The 17,179-nt window shown below is 35.4% G+C and overlaps 1 protein-coding gene and 1 non-coding gene across 3 annotated transcripts; both read right to left on the reverse strand.

Annotated features, from left to right (window-relative positions):
* Positions 1-3,782: 3,782 nt before the first annotated feature.
* On the reverse strand, positions 3,783-3,854 carry TRNAE-UUC (transfer RNA glutamic acid (anticodon UUC)). The gene has a single exon. It is a non-coding gene; the product is annotated as a tRNA-Glu (tRNA).
* Positions 3,855-11,769: 7,915 nt separating this feature from the next.
* Positions 11,770-15,430, reverse strand: LOC145032500 (uncharacterized). Of its 2 annotated transcripts, none has more exons than XM_078981326.1 (9): positions 15,322-15,430; positions 14,596-14,873; positions 14,313-14,517; positions 14,083-14,173; positions 13,855-14,000; positions 13,105-13,348; positions 12,930-13,034; positions 12,470-12,854; positions 11,770-12,384 (listed from the first exon to the last, which is right to left on the reverse strand). In XM_078981326.1, exons 2-9 carry the CDS (start codon positions 14,822-14,824, stop codon positions 11,897-11,899), a joined length of 1,893 nt encoding a protein of 630 aa, XP_078837452.1. In that variant the 5' UTR covers positions 14,825-14,873; positions 15,322-15,430; the 3' UTR covers positions 11,770-11,896. The 2 variants fall into 2 exon arrangements, with proteins under 2 accessions (XP_078837452.1, XP_078837451.1); XM_078981325.1 differs by having other exon boundaries at positions 15,252-15,410.
* Between the last annotated feature and the right edge of the window lie 1,749 nt (positions 15,431-17,179).

The raw sequence follows: 17,179 nt of genomic DNA on the forward strand, positions 1-17,179 counted from the left end.
ACCACGAGAATGAGTTTGACCATGACCCAGTTATTGTTGCTGTTGTTGAAACGTGACTGAAGAAAAATCTCATGTGCTTCAGCCTTAGCAACAAGATCATGAAAAATAGGAGGGGTTCGGTGGTACAAATAGCAGTGGAAAACGTTTCAAAAGAGGGAGCCAAACCACATAAATACCAATGGAGCTTATCAATATCTTCAACAGGTTGAGCAATAGCAGAAAGTTGATCACAAATAACCTTGAATTTCCGACTATATTCAGGGACAGAAGATGTACCTTTAGTGATGTTACGAAGGTTATCACGCAAAGAATGAATGCGTTCAACTAAGGAACTGCTATATGCAGCTTCAAGTGCTAGCCAGATAGAACGAGCAGTCGATAATCCAAGTACTTCAGAAGCTGCTTCTTCCGTCAGAGAAGAATTAAGAAGAATAACAAATCGCTGGTCGAGATTGAACCAGGTAGCATAAGCAGGATTCGGAGTGAGTTTATCTTCAACCTTAATCTATGTGGGTGGGGCTTCAGAGGAGCCATCAATGTGGGCGCTAAGTTGCTGATAAGAGAACAAGGGCAACATTTGATTTCGCCACAATAAATAATTAGAAGAAGAGAGTTTAATCGGTATCATATACAACAACGTGTTCATAGTGAAAGTAGTATATGTAGATGTCGCCATGAACAGATCCCAGGAAGAAGAAAGAAAATAATAAGATCGATAGAAGGCTAGGGTTTAGGAAAGAATGAGAGAGAAAAGACTAGGTTGATACCATATAAACTAAGATTGAATTAACCACACATTAATTCTATGCGTGGGAGTTGTATATAAATAATACAAACAAATATCATGTGATAAAGGAGTAACAAATACAAGATAAATACAACATAAACATTTAAATATAATTAAGACTAATTATCTAATATAACCATTTTCTATATGTAGTCGGTTGATGGTGAAGCTTACGTGGCGCACAGGTGATGCCACTTTTTCCGTGGTTTGGTTGTAACCACTTCTCGCAGCCTTATTCATGACATAATGCACCTTGGTGGTTTTGAAATTAAGTAACCTTGTTTTTCATAACATTTCCTTTAACCTCAAAACTGACGATACACGACCATGATGATCACAATTTTGATATAAAACATTAAAACCCTCGCTTGCTCAATCTTGCCAAAAGCTTTAATCCTCACATCTCAACTCATCATCAGTATGAGGATGTTGTTCGGATATTGCCCCAAGATTAGCCGGCCTCCACCCACATTGGTGGACTGCAGCCTGGAGATGGCAATGGTAGCGGAAATTCACCGGAGGTGACTGGTCCTCTATGGCGAAGAGGAAGTTGACAACGTCCCGTGTTAAATACAAGTCGAGCGGTGGTGCATGAGGGGGGTCAACTGTTAGCTGGAAGTTCTAACACCTCAAAAACAGGTAATTCTTCATCACATATTAGAATAAAAGACAAAATTGTCATACTATATTTAGTATATTCCGCCACTTGTTTTGTTAATTTATTTTTATAAATAAAATTCCTTTTTTTTGTAGAAGATCCATATTTAGTGAAATAACTAATGTTTCAAAGCCAAAGGTATTATTCAGAAGATATACATTTTTTCAAAAATGTTTTCTACAAAAAATGTGTATTGAATTTTAGATCCATATAATAAAACTCATCAATAACTTGATAATATGTTCATTGTGTGTAGTGTAAATTATTTGTGATTATGTTTCTGTATATAAATCCGAATAGAAATTAAATCCCAATATTTTGAACATTGAAAACTATATTATTTTTAAATAGATTATTAATTAAAATTCATAATCCAAACGTTGATTTTCAAAAGTTGACCTTCAAATTGGTTGTAAGTTCATGACCAATAATAGAAGGAAACTAAATTTGTCAATGCATGCCTTGTTTCAACAAGTTATGGCTATTGGTTTTGATGGTCAATGAATAACCCCTAAAAGAAATACAAGACTCATTTTATATAAATATTAATGTAATGTATTTTTGTTAGATCAGTTACTTATGACATCTATACGTAAAATACGTATACTTCTGCTACTTCTGAAATAATATGTTATAACTTGGTACATAAAAAACAATCAAATGTTATGTAAATGACAACTAAGTTAAAATTTATGAGTGCCTCTAAATCTTTAATACAAACACAAACACAACCAACACAAAAGATAGTTACATATCATATCTTATAACAAATTTAATATAATAAATAACTAAAATCATGCCATTTGGTTCCACATTTTTCTTGTAATGAGACACGACTTACAGTTTTGCCACTTGAGAGATTTTTTTGACATTTTTTTTTTTTTTTTAAAGTTATGTATATTGCCGGGCAGCCAACTCTCAATACAAACTTTAAAATATTTTAGGGCCAAACGGCACTCGGTCCAGTACCAGGTCTTTCCATGACCATTTTGGGTTGAGCCTAAGTTGTTCTCTTTCTAACTTTAAGATTTTTTATTTTTTTAAATTATAGGAAGGGATTTGAGTGACATAGAGATGTACCATGACAAAGAATTCTTTTTTGAGAACTACAAACAATGAACGAAAGTTTAAAAATCTACATTTATCCGGACCAAAAACTGATCCATTTGCCAACGTCCTTTGCCCGACACCCGGTCCACAGTTCGCCAAGTGGCAACTACGCCAACAAAAGCTTCTTCAAAATGGCTCTCTCAGCGAGCCACTTCATTACAAAAGAATATATTTCAACCATTAGGCACAAGTACCATTTTGGAACTGGATAGGTGGTGTCGATCATTTTTAATGTTGTTGTTTCGATGGAAGATATTCCATTTTTCAAGAGGATACTCAAAGAGATTGTCGATTCTTATAAGTATGTTAAGTTGCAGAAGAATGTGTTGAAGGTGCAAAATCACTTTCAATGATATAAAAAACCGGTAGATTTTGATACGTTTTATATGGTATTTGAAAAAATACAGTGTATTTGAAAATTTTAAGAGACTAATAATTAAATTGTTTTGAATAACCAAGTAGGATCTTTCAAAAGTTATCATTCAAGATCATAACTTTGCAGGTTTCTTCCGATAAATGAATTACTGTAGCATAATCATAGAAAAAAACATAAGATAAATGAAATTCACATTTGTAATCAATTCAATTCAATTTTAAATGTAAGAATCAACATATGTTCAGTTAAAACATACTTTTAATTGATATATGAACAACCAAATGAAATTGATAAGCTTTTTACCAAAAAGAGCAGACGCAAATGAACTATGCATCACTAATCGATCAACAAGATATAATTTGAAGAATTATTAGCAAGATTTCAACAATGTAAAAAGAAACACAAATCTAAATGAACTCAATGGACAAGATATAATTAGAAGAAAATGCAATGAACAAGAAGATGAAATAATAAAATTTCCACCATAAAGAGCATATGCATATGAATTTCTGAGACTAATGCATTAAAAGAATCGAGTGAAGGGAAACCTAAACCAAAAAATTGACCAATTAAGAGTAGCAGAAATATGATTAGGAATTAAACACAAATCTAAATGAACTCAGTGAACAATATATAATTAGAAGAAAACGCAATGAACAAGAAGATAAAATAACAAGATTTCGACCGTAAAGAGCATATGCATATGAATTTATGAGACTAATGCATGAGAATCGAGTGAAGGGAAACCTAAACCAAAAAATTGACCAATTAAGAGTAGCAGAAATATCCTAAAAATGGCTGAAATATGATTACGAATTAAACCAAAAAATGGCGACGATGGCAAAAGAAAATTCCATTGCCGGGAATCGAACCCGGGTCTCCTGGGTGAAAGCCAGATATCCTAACCGCTGGACGACAATGGAGTTGTGATTATTTGGATATTATCATCTTAATTGTTAACTTTAGATAAAATCCCATTTTTGACTTGTTTTCATTTTACCGTTGATGTATCAATAAAATTGATTTTTTATCTACTATAATTTATCTCGCCAATATTTTGTTAACATAATAGATTTTAGCTCTAAAAACTTATGTACTATAATTTTCAAAATTAAGTTATATTTTTTGCTTGACTAAATATCTAAATGTATTAGAAGTTAGTAACCGGTTGTTTAAGTTATTTTAAAATTATGCATATTTTAAAATTTTAGATAGACAAGTAACCGGTTGTTTAAGTTATTTTCCATTGACCCGTCAACGGTAAATATGGAAGCATATGAGGTTTTTTTTTTATTATAACATATAAAAAGATATTTGGTTTTTATATGGCCGACAAGTTAAGACTTAAGAACATCTATAATAAGAGTTATTAGTGGATTGTTTTAATGTAAAACTAGAGGGTAACCCATGCTTTGCATGGGACGGGTGTATGTGATGGCAAATTAATATTATTATTATTATTATTATTATTATTATTATTATTATTATTATTATTATTATTTTGTAAACATTGCAAATCTTCAATCAACCAATCGGTTGTTTTAATTTTTTTTTGATATTTACATAAAGATAAGCAAAAGTAACTACTTATCCAACTATTCAAAACACCAAACCTCAAAACCATTACCCTAAAAACCTTAATTCGTACTCTTGATTAGCTCATTGATGCAATTTTGATGGTTCCCAGGCTGAAAACATCAGAGTCTAAGAAATTCCTAGGCTGAAACTACGGTGTGTACTATGCGATCATTCCGAGCCCTTCCCTTTGCTAGTGGAAGTACCTGAAATCAAAACCGAAAACTATAAGCACGAAGCTTAGTGAGCTCCCCCAAACTACCATATACTATACAATAACACATACTGGGCCTCGCCCACTACATCGGTCCCCGCCCGACATCGGAGTAATTCGGCACCGGGCCCCGCCCGGCATCGGACCGAAGTCCGGCATTACGCCCTGCCCAACATCGGACCGAAGTCCAGAATACATATCATAGAAGCAAGTACATAACACATAACATATAACATATAAACATAATAGACTTCCTCGGGCTTGTCCCGGCATCAGACCGAAGTCCGGTACACCTAACATATAAGTTAATTCTGCATCAGGCTTGCCCCGGAATACACAACACATAACATGCATGAATTACAAAGACATCAAGCATATATATATATATATATATATATATATATATATATATATATATATATATATATATATATATATATATATATACTCTTCTCAGGACCAACCCGGCATCGAACCGAATTTCGGAACATATAAGTTGCATCGGGCAAACCCCGGTATCAAGCCTAAGCCCGGCATATACTAACATACATAAACAGGACAACATTCGACCCGTTCCTACTGAAAAGAAACTCACCTCGTAAGGCTGACTGCTGAAACTCGAGTGAAGAATCTCTGACTATTGCTCCGGTGACTCCCCAACTATCAACTACATAAAACATTTAATCAAAAACTGATAATCCTTGACTATTTCACCCTTGGTCAAAGTCAACATCCCTGTAACATCCCAAAAACACAATCTGAAAATTTTGATTTAAATCGGTAATAAAACCATATTCATCAAACGTTATATAAGAATCATGAACTATGTATCTCAAAATATCATAACAACTGTCAAATATATCAGAGTATAAACACCCTAGGCTGAACAAATGGTGTGTGCACTGCAATCTTCCCGAGCTCCTCTTTTGAAAACTGAGTACCTGAAACCAAAACTGAAACTGTAAGTACGAAGCTTAGTGAGCTCCCCCAAACTACCACATACCATACAATAACATATAAACACATATTGGGCCTTACCCACTGCATTGGATCGAAGTCCGAAAACTGCATCGGATCGAAGTCCGGAACTAACTGGGACCCGTCCCCTGCATCGGACCGAAGTTCGAAAACTGACTGAACATAGCATATCGTAACATATCAACTAGCATGAATACATATACTACATACTGCATCGGTACAAAGTCCGGAACACATAACATAAAACATGCTTGAATCACAAAGACATCAAGCATTCTAACTACTGCATTGGACCGAGGTCCGGAACTAATTGAACATAACATAGCATAATCATAGCATATAATATAAAAACACATACTACATACTGCATCGGACCATAGTCCGGAACACATAACTCATCTGTATCACAAAGACACCAAGCATAATGAACTACTGCATCGGATTGTAGTCCGGAACTACTGCTAACTCAACGGGCCAGCATTGTGGCCATAGACCCGTTCCTACTGTAAGGAAAACTCACCTCACATTGCTGAAGTTCCGCAGACTCAATCCCACACTGCTGAAGTCCCGCAGACTCGTCCCTAGCTGCTAGATGACAGATTCCCGATCTGACAACATCAAAATAACACTCAATTAATAATTGGGTTCCACTACATAACTATAAATACATACTTTAGATAATTACTACATTACCCCAAGCTTGGCTTATCCAAGCCCAAGGCCCAATCCATAGGCCCAAAGTCAACTAGGGATCAAAGCCCAACATATGGCCCAATTTTCCAAATTAGGCCCAAACCTCTACATGGGCTTCCCTTAAGGCCCAATTATTCAGTCTAGTCCATCATGTCTCATTCTAAGGGCCCAATATCATACAATCCTCTAGGCCCAAAACTATGGCCCAATTTTCCAAATTGGGCCCAATCTTCCAAATTGGGCCCAATCTTCCATTTGGGCCTTACTCTAAAGCCCAAATAATTACCCTAGTCCATTTGATTATTCTTGGATGGCCACCCATTAATAACCCAATCATAAGGCCCAATAATATACCCAAGTGAAATTAGGGTTTCTCATAAAATAATAATTAGTGTTAAGTGTTTCTCACTTAACCCATTAAGGGCTTAACCCACTAAGGACTTAATCCATTAAGTCCATTATTGCTTAGATTAATTTCTGCCAATGATTATTATTTAATATTTCACTTATTAAATAATTCTTGTGTGTGTGCTGATAATTTCTCAAATATTAAGATTTTCTCAGTTAGCTCATTAAGGACTTAGTCCATTAAGTTCTTTACTCTACTAGATAAACGGCATGGAATAGTTTGGGCTTAGTTCACAATCCAATCCCAATGGCCCAAAAGTGGGCCCAATAAGTCTAAGGCCCAATACTCATAATTAGGGTTTTCCACCCAAACATGGCCCAGTAGGCCCAAAACCAATCTCTAAGCCCATTAGGGTTTGCTAGCGGGGCACCACCCACTACCAACTCGGGTAGTGGTGGTCGATGGCGGCTCACGGTGGTGGTTTAGTTCATTTTCATTATTCCAAATTCAAATTACATTTTACAAGGCTAAATCTCAATAACCACACACACACACACACACTAAACTAATCTAAACATACACACATAGCCACACCATAGTGGCCGGCGGTGGCTCACGGCGGCAGCTACCACCTCACGATGGTGGCGGTGGCCCTTTCTCAACTTTTCGGCCAAACAATCCCAATGATACATCCCTGAAATAACACACACACACCCTTATGCTCGGAAAAGTAACACAACCACCACCTGGTGCGCTTGGCGATGGCAGAACCCCGGAGAGGCGGCAGCAACGTCGCACATCGGTTTCTCGTAGTGGCGGCGGCCACACGTCTGTTAGGAAAATGATGGCGAAGGGTGGTCAGAACGACGCCGGAACAATCGAGTCGTACTATGAGCTACGATAGAAAAAGAAGAAGGAGGAGGATGGTGGAACAATGGCGACACACACACACCCGAGAACCATGTCGTCGACTGCCCTCGTCCAGAGATAAAGTTGTTACGCTCGGTGGCTCGGCTAGTCGGAAAAGCGCGACCAAATGGCGACTAGGAAACTCGCACCTGGCGGTGGGAGTTGCTTCCTCAAATCACAATAGCAGCACCGACAGTCGAGCTTGTCATCGCCGGCAACGGAGGCGGCGGATGGAACAGGGCTTCTACGGTGATGACGGCGTCGGCTAACCCGATTGATCGGAACGGTGAACGAAGGGAGGGGCAGCTGACTCCACACATGGCGGCTGAACTCTCCCATTAGGGTTAGGGTTCACATAAGGGTTATATACCCGGTTCCCCTCTAAACTCCTTTCCATAATGACATAATCGACCCCTCCTTCCCTATTTTCTCTCAAAATGAGTCCATAATTTACCCATTTAACCTTGTCTTTGGAAATCTCTTTCAATTTAAATCCAACATATTCCAAACAACCTCTGACTTCAATAATTTCTTCATAATAGGTCCTGAAATTACCATTCAGCCCCCTAAGCCTTCAAATCTTTTCAAATTAATTCACAATAATTACCACGGATCCCTTGCATTCATAACTATTTACGAAACTAACCCAAAACTTACATTTTAACCCCCACATTCTATAATTATGACCTTTAACTCCTCAAAATTAACGTCTTGCTCAATTATTATTCATTTTAGGGCTTCTATACATTTATTTATTCAAAAAAACGGGGCGTTACAGTCCCGGTCAAAGTGAAAGTCAACTCTCAGTCAACCCTAACCCTTCGAGTTATCTCCCAACTCGGCGAGTTCATGCACTACTCAACCTTGTAGTCAACTAAGTCAACTAATCGAGTCCCTTCCCAGACTCGTCGAGTTCTTCCTGTCATAGCATCGTGACATATCAACTCTAACTCGTTGAGTCCCTCCTTGGACTCATCGAGTTCTTTAGTTTTCGAGTCTAAATCTTGTCCAACTCACTGAGTCATCTCCTAAACTCAATGGTTTCATTAACAACCATAAAAGGGGTTAGGGTTCATAACCCGACTCACCGAGTCCAAGAACAACTCGTCGAGTCCTCCATGCAACATATCCATTCAGTCGATTCTAATCCATTCCAATGGTTCTAATTCATAGATCTGAACTCCTTGGACTAGCATAACATGTAAAGTTGCTAACTTTACGTGTATGATATAAGACCAAAACACTCATTACAAGCTAGAAAGGAGGTCTAAGTCATGACATGGGGCTATGGCTGAATAAAGGTGACCTCTTTGAGCTTCTAAAGCTCAGTAATGCCCAGATCTAAAGTCCTTTCATCCCCCAAGGTCCAAATCTCGGAATGATCTTGGAAATGACCCAAAAAGTGACAATAGACAAGCATACATGAAGATCTGAGTGGATAGAAGCCAAGGTATAAGCTTTATACCGTTAACAAGTCTGAGATGCCACAAAACTCTGGATCTTCTACTCTCTTCTTGTGTCTTTGCTCTTTTCCTTCCTTCTCCTAGCTTCAAACTACACAAAATGCAAAGAAATGGCTCAAGAATGCACAAGATCGATTAGGGTTTTGAGAGTGGGATTGATAGGTGATAAAGACTGAAGTGGAGGCTGAATATGATGCTTAAATAGGGTGTAAACCCTAAAGATTAGGGTTTCCTCCTGTTGGACCTACTTGTAGAGTCCAGGCTTGGACTCGCCGAGTAGATTACTTAAACCTTGTGTCCAAGTTGGCCTCTACTCGACTAGTTAAGGCTACTACTCGTCGAGTAGCTTTACTAAATGAAAGCTTAACAACTCAAATATGTACCGGGAATGGGGCGTTACAATATTGTAGACAGGCAATAACTTTGAGGGCGTAGGGTAGTAAGAGATTTATTTTGTTAAATAATTATTTGAATAAAATAATAATATAAATAACTATATAATAAATAAAATAATTAAAAATTAATATTAAGGGCAAAATAGTCATTTTAAGGGTGACATGGACCAAACGCACATTAAAATTAAACAGTACAGATGGTTCCTGTTAAAAAAAGTTAGTGACCAAACGCGCAAATTACCCTAAACTACAGGGACCATTTGTGTAATTTACTCTTTTAGTAACATATACAACATCTGTTCCATATTTATTGTCCACTTTTGACTTTTGAACTCTTTATTCTTCAACTTTGGCCTTAAATATTTTCGTTTTTGATATATAATAATTGATGCAAAGTATAAAAATGGATACGATTTCAAATGTCTTTTCATTGTTATACGTTTCATCAAGTAATTTATAACACAAATAAAAATATTTATGAACAAAGTTGAAAAATAAATACTTAAAAAGTTAAAAGTGGACAATAAATATAACATAGAGTAATTTTTAGCAATTTTTTTGGGCAATACCCGAACCTCACCTAATACCCAAATTACCCAGACCATATTAGATTACCTGAATTTCAATGCAATTTGGTTATTTTATATTTTTTTAATTAGAAAACAGGTCGAGTCTGTTGATTTTGAAGGCTATGTGCGAAAAGTAAAAATGGGCTTCTAAATATAACTTTTTATATATGCAAAAATAATGGAAAAGTCGATAATCGTTATAAAATTAATCAAAACAAAATTATCACTAATCCATAACTAATTTATTTTAATACAAGGTGTGATACTCATGTATTATACGAGTTTATTAAAAAAAATACAAATTTCTAAACATCTGAAAATTATGAATTTATAAGAAAAGTGAGAAAATATTGAATTATAAGTTAAAGTGTTTTTTTTTCTCTTTTAAATTTAAACAAATAATTTAAATAAATAAAATTAATGAATCTTTAATTTGATAATTTTGAAGTTAGAATGAAAGTTTATTAATGAGATTGATATGCATTTATTATTGAATATAAATACTATCTATAATTTAATAAAATGAAAAAAAAAACATAAAATGACATGTGGAATATAAATTAATTTAAAATAACCATAAAATTACATTAAGTAAAATAAATGAAATGTGATATGTGACAAAAAGATCTTTATTTATTATGGATAACTAGTTTATATCACGTGAGAACTACGGTTACAAAATTAATTAAATTTTAATAATAAAAACTCAAAATTATTAATCACATATTTTAAATAAATTATTAATTAAGAGATTTTTTTAGATATATAAAATTATAATCACTGATTTAAATAAATATGTAAAATTATATCTTATTAATTTAATGTAATTAGTGTGGGAAATTTAAAAATTAAAATTTAAAATTGAAAATTAATAGGCTGACAAATGACATACATTAATTAGAAGATATAATAGAGTGACACATAACAAAAGAAAAAAAAAAATATACATTAATTATGAGTCCTAATATAATCATATGTCAAAAAGAAAATAAAACTATTTTTTTTATTAGAATAGTGAAGAAACGTCCTTAATACTAATGTACGTAAAAAAAAAAAAATTGGCTCCCTAAAAGATATAGGCTTTGTGTGTGCATATCCACGATTGGTCATTTCAAAATACCCTTACTATCCCAAACCTTTATACCTTATAACAACCTGATACAAATGAAAATAACAAAAAAATATCCAAACTCGAGTTCGTGAAATACTCGATAGTCTCGAGCTCGGCTCGGCTCGGTTCGATTAATATTTAAAAAAGATCAAAATCACTATATTGAGTAAGAAATATTAAGCATTCCACATGTAAATGTCAAAACTACCAAAAAAAAACTACTGTTAAGCATCTAATATCAATATAACATCAATCATATATATCATAAATAAATGACATATATGTTATAAATGAACGATTATAAAGAAATGACATATATGTAAATTACACTAAGCTCGCGAGCCTTACGAGCTGAGTATTTTTGTACTCGAGCTCGACTCGATAAGGTACTCTGTAGCTCGGGCTCAAGCTCAACTCGATTAAGGTCGAGTCGATTTCAAGTATTTTCCGAGTTGGTCCCGAGTTTCTTACGAGTTGGTTTGTCTCACTTGCACCCCTACTTAAAAACTAGAATTTGTTTTTTTTTTTCTTGAGTTTAATTCTTTTAACCTAATGTATATCTTATCAACAAAGGATGTGGTGTTATGCTTGCTGAATCCATTTCTTTATTCATAAAACATTAATATAACATTACATGCTGAGAAGCTGAATGTCTACTACAAGATGAAATTCCCAGAAAAAATCAACCAAAATTCAAAACTCATCAGCTTCATAAATTCTTCCTAGGCTCAGTCGTGAGCCCAAACCCAAACGGATACAACGGGTCATAATGCGAGTCTCCAACATTCATCGGAAGCTGATCAACAGATTTGAACCAAGTACGTGCAAGCTTCCCTGTAAAACCGTAGTCACCGAACAGGACATCTGTGACACCGTTACCCTCCGTTCCCGGAAGCCAGGCGGCGACAAGGGCGTCAATGGTTTCAACGTACGGCTGCACCACCACAGGCCTGCCGCTGATCAAAACCACCACACATTTCACTGCACCACACACATTCTTGATGGTGCTTGGTCCAGGCTCCGGGATTGTCAGATTCTTGCTGTCCCCAAACGTCTCGGCGTACGGGTGCTCTCCCACCACCACAATGGCATAATCAAATTTGTTTGATTTCACAAAATCGCCATTAGGGTTTTCGTTGTAGACCACTTGAGTTTTTGGATCTACGGCACTTTTGATGGCCGATAGGATTGTGGTTCCTGCAAGATCAATCAAAGGGTGTATTTTAAGGTTTTGTTATATTCAATCGATTTCAGTGTTTTTTAGAAGGTGATTTGATTGTACCGGAAGTGATATCTCCTGAAAGTCCTTGCCACTCGATCGTCCATCCACCACACTGATAACCAAGATTATCGGCATGGGCTCCTGCAACTAGTATCTTCGACGCTTTTTTAGGAAGAGGTAACAATGGCTTCTTTGAGGATTTTCCGTTTTTCAATAACACGAGTGTTTTTCTCACGGCTTCCCTAGCCAGATCTCTGTGCTCCTGGCTTCCAAGGTACTTGGTCATGCTGTAGTCTGCCAATGGTTTTTCAAACAGACCCATGGTGAACTTGACCCTTAGAATCCTCTTCACTGCATCGTCTATGCGACTCATGGATACGAACTTGTTCTTGACTAGGTAAGTTAGACCATCGATGAACTCTGTGTAGTTGTATGGTACCATGATCTGCATGCATATAACCAACATATTAATTCAAAGTTATTTCATGGTTGAAACAAGAACAGGAAAAATCAAACACACCATGTCAATGCCAGCATCCATCCCAGCTATGATTGAATACGTATAATTAGCATGTTCGGGAGTCGTGATCCTATCAATTCCTTGCCAATCTGATATAACGATCCCCTGAAATATTCAAAGCCAACCGAAAACCTCAGAATTTGTTCAATTGAGAAGAAAGGAGAAGCTTTTTTACCTTGAATTTAAGTTTGTTTTTGAGGAAATCGTTGACAAGGTAACGATTGGCGTGCATTTTGATTCCATTCCAGCTAGAATATGAGGTCATAATAGTAGACACACCCTTGACGATTGAATCATAATATGCTGGCATGTGGATGCTGAAGAATCCTTTGGGATCTATGATCGTGTTGCCCTCGTTCGTGCCCAAGTGAGTTCCCCCATCTCCTAAATAATGCTTAGCACATGCTGCGATCTTATCTCTGCAAAAAGAAAATCATCTCTAAATCAAACGCCATTTGATTTCGCCTGAACTTGCAGGATTCCGGTGGAAGTTTCCGGTAGCTGTCTAGAACCTAAATAACAGGGGGTGTTTATTTTTTAAAATCTCTCATAGGTCAGCCCATAAGTAAGAATGACATCATGGTCGTGGTCTAATTATATTAAAACCTTGACAACAACCGGTTTGTCTCTAAAAATCTTCCGACTTTTCTTGATTTTCTTTGGTTGATTTTAGAAAGTGGAGCACATGTTCACACCAATTAAAGATAGATTCTATTCTATTGTAATCCCTTGACTCAAGATATGGATAAGACAAGTCAACTTATGCATCATGATAAGATTAATCAATCACATATGCTTGAAAGATATATCCACTCTGTCCCAAAAAAAATACTCATCATCTAAGATCTAACAGCAACACCACTTACGAATTTTATAAAAAAAAAAAAAAAAAGTTTGATTAAAAAAGGCCAATAAACAAACTTACTGTCCACCGACAAAAGGAACACCCTTTCTTGATCCAGCAGGGATGTCTCCTTGTAAACCTGGTATAATCTCAGTCATCAATTTAACGATCTTTGGATCTTCACTGTAACTCTCAAAACACCGACCCCACCTCGGATCTCTACACACCTGTTTAACATAATCTGTAATTATTCAAAAAGATAATGAATTTTATTTTACTTAATGACATGCTTCAAAATTGTCTACTTACTGCAATACAAGGTGCAAAAGCATATTGTATTCCGGTGGCTCGAACTTCAAGAGCAGTTGCAGCTCCAATCTTCTTAACCAGCGCAGGATCCCTGTTCAAGATTTTGGCATTTTGTCATGTCATCACGTCACACATTTCAAGAAGCTATTTTCAGACCATAATTGACTTGCACATTATGCATTAAAACTTGTAACCGATCTAGATTTAGGAAAAGGTGCTTTCGAACTTGCCTGGTAACTCCAAGACCAACATTGTGAGGAAAGATTGTAGCTTTGTAAACATTGTTATGGCCATGAACAGCGTCGATCCCATAAATCAAAGGTATCCCCAATCGGGTCGATAATGAACCCTTTTGGAAATCGTTGACCATGTCAACCCATTGCTCTGGGGTTGCATGTTTCGCCGGAACACTCCCTCCTCCGCTCAAAATACTCCCTGAAAACGCAAACAAGTGTAAGAAACATCTCTAACCAAGAAAAGAACAAAAAAGAAGAGCTGGAATGATTCTTGTACCTATTAAGTACTTCTTCATGACCTCATTTGATGCGACTGTTCGATCGATTTGGGTCATTTGGCCGATCTTTTCCTCTACAGTCATCCTTTTCATCAAGTCTTTGATACGAACGCCGAGCTTTTGTTTTGGATCTTTGTATTTGAAGTACGCTGCTTCAGCCATGGAAGCCCAGCAACACATCACTATAATCAAGAAAACTGAAAATTTGCCCATGTTCTTGACCCCCATTGCAAATGGGAGTGTGTTCTTCTCTAATGAAGAACAAGCGACGATATTTCTACAGTAAATAGAAAGTGGATTAGGTTGTAGAAGACAAAGAGTTGGGTGAAGCTTTAATATATACAATAATCGATTTTTTTTTCTCAAGATTGGGTCCCATCTTCTACTTTCAAGAGTTTATTACTTCAAATTGGACACAACCTGTGCTGTTTGGATTGAAAACGGCTCTAATCTGTATAACGGGTGTTATAATAAAGTATGTAATTAAGCTAAAAGACAAAAGGAGAACAAGTAAAGTGTGGAATTTTCAAATCTATATATGAAAATCAGCATTCAAGGTGTTATGATTAAGATTACATGTTACAAACACCATTGATGAGCAGGTTGCAGAAATACAGATGAAATTATCAGATTTGCTAAATGGGATTTTACTTACAGAGATGCTTAAGAGAAGGAGAGTGGAGATAGTGTCTTGTTCTAGAGAACAAGATGGATATTTATAGAACCTTTTTTAGTTTTATCTGGACTGGCAGCTTGTATGGAGATCGAGAGCGTGTTCTTTTCGTTCTTAATTATGGACCACTTGGTCTTTCTTTTCGTTGAGAGCACGATATTTGAAGTTTATAACATGGTTTTCGTTTAGCAATTATTGAAGATCTTTCAAATCTTTAACATCATTTTACCTAAAACATTGTTTAATAAAAACTATCCGTTGTGCTTTTTATTTGTCTAATTATTTTGATTCTCACCAATTACATTTAGAAAAGGATGAAAAGGTTGTGTTTAAGTTACATAATCTATTATAAATTAACTCAGATGATAATTGATTACATTTTTTTTAAAGATAATAGATAAATCTAAATTTATAAACGATTTTTTTAAAATAAAACTAAACAATTTAAAATAATAATAATAATAATAATTATTATTATTATTATTTAAAAATATCACTTCCTCTGGAATAGTGTATTCCATAACACATAAGAAAATTCCGGACTTGATTCGAGCAACGTATTCCGTAGAATTTAATTTTTTTGGGATTTGTGGATGGCTGGTAGGAATTAGGCTGGAATTTGACATCCCATACATTCTGGATTAAAAAAATGTATTCTGGATCGTACTCCATAATGATCATGCATAGGGGTGGCAATTGTCGATCCAACCTGTAACCCGACACTGACCCAACCCAAAAATAGACGTTTTTGGGTTGAGATTTTGACCTACCAACCCGTCAACCCGCCAACCCACCAACCCGTTTATTTCATGGTTGGGTTGAGTTATCTGTTTGGGTTCGCGGATCAACCCGCCAACCCGTGTATATATATATATATATATATATATATATATATATATATATATATATATATATATATATATATATATATATATATATATATATATATATATATATATATATATATAATTACATTTAAAAAAAATGATATATTTAATTATTAATGAAATTTGATTTCTATCTGTATTCGTAATATTCTGTATCATTGTATTCATTCCGTATTTATATGTGACTAATCTGCATTTGCAGTTCGTTAATCAGAAAAAGAAAAAATACATGTCGTTATTTCCACGAATCACGAACGAAGAACACATCTACTTTCTATGAATGTTTTCATTTTTCATTTTTATTTAGATGTTATTGACTTTATAAATTTATGTTGAAAACGTTTTTTTTTTTTTATGTTAATTTCTTTAATCATTTTATGAATTTAAGTTGAAAAAATCTCATTTTTTAAAATGTGTTGCTTATTTATTAAATGGGTTATATGGGTTGGGTTTAACCCATTAACTTGTAAATTTACGAACCCATATACTTAAATGGGTTATATGGGTTGGGTTGGGTTGAGGTTTCCAACCCACCAACCCGTGACTCGCCAATCCATCAACCCATATATTGTATGGGTTGGGTTGAGTTTATGTTTTCTAACCCGTCAACCCGAACCCAACCCAATTGTTAGGCCTATCTGAAGGTCTATTCTGGAGAGCTAAAATTAGGGTATTTGTGTGGTTTTGTTCCATAAATTTCCATATATGCAATATATTTAGGTTTTTGATGCCTTCATTACAGGTTCCAGAATGAGTACGTACACACTATTTTTTTCGAGTGTCAGTTTCTAATGGAGGTCAATGACAGTGTATTGAAGGATCTATGTAATATATTGCTCTACACTACATATGCTTTGATGTAGATATAAGCAAGGACATCAACTTTGTCGGGTTAGTTATGTTGGTTGCTTCAACAAATACATCTATCTTTATAATGTTCCGAATCAAATATAGTTATGCAGATTCTAGACGATAGTGATGTCATATATTTTCTTAGTTTTGCTAACAATATGCCTCCCCACG

Source organism: Lactuca saligna, chromosome 2 (genome assembly GCF_052625555.1).
Source record: "Lactuca saligna cultivar CGN05327 chromosome 2, ASM5262555v1, whole genome shotgun sequence".
Classification (NCBI taxonomy): Eukaryota; Viridiplantae; Streptophyta; class Magnoliopsida; order Asterales; family Asteraceae; genus Lactuca; species Lactuca saligna.

Bases quoted from the DNA above. Each gene is read 5' to 3' on its own strand.
- LOC145032500 (XM_078981326.1), bottom strand. From the start codon at position 14,824: ATGGGGGTCAAGAACATGGGCAAATTTTCAGTTTTCTTGATTATAGTG. The intron at 14,001-14,082 runs GTAAGTAGACAA...TATGTTAAACAG, and splicing joins CTTTTGCACCTTGTATTGCA to GTGTGTAGAGATCCGAGGTG. The intron at 13,035-13,104 runs GTAAAAAAGCTT...TGAATATTTCAG, and splicing joins AAAACAAACTTAAATTCAAG to GGGATCGTTATATCAGATTG.